Source organism: Acyrthosiphon pisum, chromosome A2 (genome assembly GCF_005508785.2).
Source record: "Acyrthosiphon pisum isolate AL4f chromosome A2, pea_aphid_22Mar2018_4r6ur, whole genome shotgun sequence".
Classification (NCBI taxonomy): domain Eukaryota; kingdom Metazoa; phylum Arthropoda; class Insecta; order Hemiptera; family Aphididae; genus Acyrthosiphon; species Acyrthosiphon pisum.
Window position 1 is genome coordinate 20,042,827 of NC_042495.1, and position 5,936 is coordinate 20,048,762.

The 5,936-nt window shown below is 32.5% G+C and overlaps 1 protein-coding gene across 1 annotated transcript; it reads left to right on the forward strand.

Annotated features, from left to right (window-relative positions):
* The first annotated feature begins 4,340 nt into the window (after nt 1-4,340).
* Nucleotides 4,341-5,754, forward strand: LOC107882340 (THAP domain-containing protein 2-like). Its single transcript, XM_029489853.1, has 6 exons — nt 4,341-4,493; nt 4,660-4,797; nt 4,940-5,026; nt 5,111-5,200; nt 5,399-5,638; nt 5,725-5,754. Exons 1-6 carry the CDS (start codon nt 4,341-4,343, stop codon nt 5,752-5,754), a joined length of 738 nt encoding a protein of 245 aa, XP_029345713.1.
* The last annotated feature ends 182 nt before the right edge of the window (nt 5,755-5,936 follow it).

Consider the following 5,936-nt stretch of genomic DNA (forward strand, 5'->3'; position numbering starts at 1 on the left):
CGCTGTAGGCGTATTGTCCGTTCGGGAATCAACTTTCTCCCGAGATGACCGATAGCTAGACACTCAAACTCAGAATCCGAATTTCCGATTTCAACACACACACTCCAGAACCGGACATACACGCCCGGGGTGTCGTCTGCGATCCTCGGATTGCCTACCTGGCTGGCTGTGTCGTACGATCGACTTGAATCGCCTGCCTTACGACTAGACACTCTTCCAAGTTAAAAAATTACCGCTTAACCAGGGCTGCCAACATGACAAAAGACAATACCCGACGACCCCGCGTTCCCGCCGCAGGCCGGATCGAAAAACCCAGCACGAGGCGAAACGACAAAGATGCACCACCACCCCCACAGTCTTTCCGCCGCAGGCGGGATGACAAACACCAGAATCTAGTCCTATACTATAAAATGAAGATTCCGAGAACCGTGGCGCCCCCTAGGTATAGTGTACCAATGGAACAGATAACGCCGGCTATAGTGAACCCGTGGCGTAAAAAATTAAACACCGCTCCGTTTCTACAGTCCGCCTGACCAGTTCCCGTTCCCGTTCCTTAACGCGTCTAATCGCGTAGGTACCTTCGCCGCAGCGGCGGGCGGTTGGTTTTCAAATGTTTCAAAACTAAACGTTTTTCGAAAAATATTACGCTTTTTACGCCGTTTTTCACTTTTTCGACATTTTATTATCATTCCCGTCATTCCTCTATTCACATATAGTTTGTGCGGTTTGTACTCGATATCGGTCTATAGCCATCGCAATCGTAGCAGCGTCGGTCGTTTTTATTGCTTTTTCCGTTTTTCTCGATTCGTTTCGTTTTTTCAACTGCCGTTTGTGCTCTATTTGTTACGTTTATTTCTTTTATGCGGTTTGTATGCAAATTCGGTTTGTACACTTTAAAATTCGCGTTTACGAAATGTCAGCCGGTCTTCATTCCAACGCACAAGTGCACGATTTTGTTTTTGCATTATTGTTTGGTCCTTAATTACGTTGGTATATTGCTTAACGTAAACACAATTTTGCGGTTTGATTTAAATAAATGTATTATTCAAACATACATTATAATAATGTAATCATAATAATAACGGTCAGATCATTGAATAAATTACAATTAAAGATTAAACAGTGTGTAGATACATCAAATTATATACGATACATCGATGTATAATATCGAATATATTGGTTTACGTCGCTCCGTTGATACACAACGTTACAGCTTAAGTAATGAAGTTTTAACCGAAATTGGCAACACAAATCGTGGCGTAGTAGGTTAGGCGTAGGTTCCCCAAACGTAGGTTGTTGGTAGGTCCGAGTTCGAAACCGTCGTTTGGTCTTCCGGGCGGCGACTGTCCAGTGCATATGGTTTAACATGGCCGCCTGTTGCCTCGAATTTTTTTGCATTTTTTTTTCGATTTTTTTCACGTTTTTTCATATTAATATATTATTATATACACTACAGGTTAGGTGTTAATATATTAGGAATTATAATTGCACATTCCTTAAAATGTCCATAGTCCATTGTTATATTATATAAATATATACATATTAAATTTGTTTGTATGATATATAGTTTGTATTTTTCGTAAATTATTTCGTAAGTTGAGTACGGTAAAGCACAATTGAGCATAGAATATTTTATGCGATGTTTTCACATTCACGTGGCCGAAATTTTTTAATTTATTATTTTCACTATTATTTTGATATCAGACACGAGCCGTGAGCTGAGCCCAGCTTTATCGACAATGTTACCGATTAATAAATTCGTTACGGAGCAATAAAGTTCCGACGTTTTAAACATTTAAACTTATAAAAATAAAATGAATATAAAATATTAAAAAAACAAAATAAAATAACATAACTACTCTTCAGTCTTCTTTGTTACCTTAATTTTAACAATGTTTACAATTAATATAAAATAAGAACAAAAAATGTAATAACTATTAATTTATTCATCATCAGAATCTGTTCTCTGACAGACATTGATGTTCTCATAAAATTGCTTATGACAGTTGGGTATCACATTTGCATCACACAGTTGCATCAAATCTTTCTTTTTGACATTTGTTATACCCGGTGGTCTGGAATAGGCTTCATTCAATATTAAGTCTTCATTAATTTTTGGTTTCGATCTCCGTCTTCTGCTTAATTTTTGTGTTACATCAATGGTTTTAAAATTTTCTTCAGACAGATTATTTTTATAAAAGAATTTAAATGGAGAATCCTTACGTACTTCAATTACTTTTATGTTTCCTCATAAAACTTTTTCTTTATCAGTGTTGATATTAAAATTAGTTCCAATTTGAGTGCTCAACTTTTTAAAATCTAACATATCTGTTGTTGTCATCTGGTTTACAATGTATGGAACTCCTTTTCTGGCCAAACTAATTACAGGAATCCATTGATCCGGAATATAAATAGGTCCACTTTTAAGTACTCTTTTTTTCTGTTTTTCTATGCATGCGTGCATGGCATCCCCTTCATTTTGTGAATGGCCACACACTAAAAACTTATGTGTAATTGAAGGGATCTCAAGTCTCATAGTTGCATACATGTAAAGACTAATGATAAATTTATTTTTATTCTGACCAACACAATTATCAGAATAAAAAATAATTGGTAAATTCATTGAACTATTAATACTGTCATTTAAATATTTCCATAAACAGGATGCAATTTCATTTGCACCTCTTTTAGCCTTATCTTCACTCCAGACATAACAATATCCATTTCTAGAAGAAGTTTCATAAACAGTAAAATTATAAACGCCTAAATTTACGTTTATAATAAAACATATTCACCTCTCCACATGGTGTTTGTAGAACTGCCTGTAAATCATAACAGCAAACTTGTACCATCCCTTCTCTAGCTTTTGCTACATCTTTTTCTTTTTCTTCTCTGCATTTTATTTTGGCCTCCATGTGAGCATCATAATTTGTTTTGTTTATTTCTTTTTCCATATCACTGCAGTTTTTCCATGCTTCACATGTAGAACATTGGTCCTTTTTTGGTTGAAAGAAACCAATATTTCTCTGTTTATTAAACAAGTCTGAGTATGTATGTTTAAGTACACATTCTTTTTTGTTTCTTCTTGACTAATTACATACAATCTGTACATTTCAGAAATAGTTAAGCTGCCATCAATATACTCCCTTTGCGTTTGAGCTCTTAAATAATGAGAACTTATACGAGGAAATGAATCAATATGATCCAACACATCTTTTTTCATTTCTTCTGAAATTCGTTTATGGTTGTCATGTTTTCCCTGATTTAATGGTTCCAATATTCCTGCAGTATTCAACTTATTAAAGCAGTTTCTTATAATTTTGTCACTTATGACTAAGGTTGATTCAAACATTTTCTTACATACTCTAATTTTTCCAACTTCTTCTTCTTCTAAAAAATAAGCCATATTGCTAAGTTTTCTATTAGAATTTGGTGTTTTCATTTTATATTTAGGTAAAACTGGAACTACATGTCTTACAATAAACTCACGTTGTCTTACTTTGTCACCCATTTCCCAAAACTTTGCTTTAATTTTATTTCTTATTTCTAAATTTAATATAGAACTACACTTATAACGACAATTTTCACAAGGAGGTTTTAATGACTTGGCTTCGACAATGAACCCGGATGCATTTATATATTCTTCACCACGGTTTTTTGCTAGTTTTTTCATATTTCTCTTCCATTTCTCAGGGTTTTTTAAACGTTTTCTTTTAGGCAGTAAAATATGAGGATCTTCAGTTTCATTCTCAGCTTCCTCTTCAAAGGATATTGGATTGATGTGTTCCATAACTACATTTTCATTTTGAATTTGATTTTCTTGTTCTATATTATCATACTCAAAATATTGATTAGGATTTATAGATCCGATCTCAACATATTCATATTGTGCTTGATCGGTTTGTTCTATAACAAAGTTTTCTACTAAAGTATCAGATTCAATTTGACTTGGCTGTGTTACAATATTTTGAACAGATTCCAAAATTGAATTAGTTGGTTCAAATTCAATATCATAATCAAAACAGTTAAAAGTATTGTGACGATCAAAGATGAGTGACCAGTTGACCATCAGTATAAACTAGGCTATAATATTATATATACATAGATAATGTTTCCGTGTGCGTGCGATAGGGCACTATAGAAGTAGGTATACTAACCCGCCATTTTGCGACACAGCTCATCAGTTATCACTTATCAGCATATGCAAAATAATGAATATAAAATATTGAATTCAATTGAATTGTCGTTTTTTTGTTGAAATTCCGCCATAGTTTAATAAAATAACAATTAAGTTGTAAGAGAAAAATACCGCCGTCCGCCACAACTAAAATAAAATAAGAATGGGTGGATGTACGGCGGTAAACTGTACGAATTCCCGTAGGAAAGGTATTCGTTTATTTCGTTTTCCTAAAGATGAAACTAGAAGAAAAATTTGGCTTCAAAATTGTCGCCGGGACAAATGGGTACCTACAAATTCGTCAGGGTTGTGTGAAGTAAGTTTTTTTAGTATAAAGTAGGTATAAATGTGTAATAATGTATGTTTACAATTAAAATTTGTTTTCTATAATTTACTCCTTAACATAATATATTACTTTACTTACAAGAAGTAGTTATCATAATAACAGAAAATAATTTCATATCTTATGCTTATTTCAATAGATTCATTTTGAGGAAAGTCAATTTGAACAGCATCGTCAAGGTGGCATAAAAAAACTAAAATCAAATGCAATTCCGACATTATTTAATGTACCAAACCCACCTCGATTATTAGAAACGAAAAGAAAATCGCTCTATAAGGTGAGAATCCGTATTATTCTGATTTATAAGAAAAAGTATGCAGTTATCCATATTTTATGTTACAACAATTTTTTTTAAATTTTATAATTAAAATTAAATGATAATATTTTTAATCATCTATTGTTTGTTATGTCTTTTACAGACTATTACAGACTGTAGTGGTCAAGTTGGCAGTGAAAATGCAATTGATACATCTCAGAATGAAAGCATTTTGTCACGGCATAAAATAGTAAGTTAAAAGGTTACCTAATTAATTTAAATAATTTCTTACAGTTTGAAGATGTTATGTTAAATTTTTATATATCTATTTTAGATTTTGGGAAGTAATGATGTGACTACCGTTGCCACAAATTCTGCCATTAATATTGCTTGCTTAAAAGAAACATTGTCAACATATTCTATAGTAAGTTTTTTTTATTAAAAATGTATTTTCAAAAGTAATTTATTTGTAGGTACTAATTAAATAAAACTATTTTAATTTTGTTAATTTATGTATACAGCAAGTTAATTATGGTATCTTAATTAGGTAGTTTATTAGTATTAAATTCACTATAAATATTTTAATGTATGTTAAATCTAGTTTTTTTTTTTTTTTTACAAGGAAAAAGAACTTGAAAAAACAAGAGCCGAACTGAAACGTATTCAAGACGAAAATGATAATATGAAAACATTTATTCAAGAAATGTCAAAAATTGAAGAAGAAAAAAGATTAACTCAACTGGAGATCGAATGCTTGAAGAAAGAAGTTCAGAAGAGTAATGAATTGTTACATAAATTCCTTAATGATGATCAAATATCGGCCTTAAGTACACCCACTCGGCAGTGGGCTAATGACACTATTGTAATAGGCTTAAAAATACGGTTTGCGTTAGGAGTCCATGGTTATGAGCATCTTAGGGAAACTAAATATCCTCTTCCTGCCTATAGTACGCTGACAAGGAGGCTACGTCAATTTAAATTAAATTTTGGTATATTTAATGATTTACTTGAGCCACTTAAACATAAAGTTTCTTGTATGGAGGAGGGTGATCGGTTTTGTGTTATGTCAATGGATGAAATGGAGATAAATCCCCAGATAAGTTTTGACAAAAATCGCAGTGAAATGTTTGGGAATGTAACTCTTGGAAATTCAACCCAAA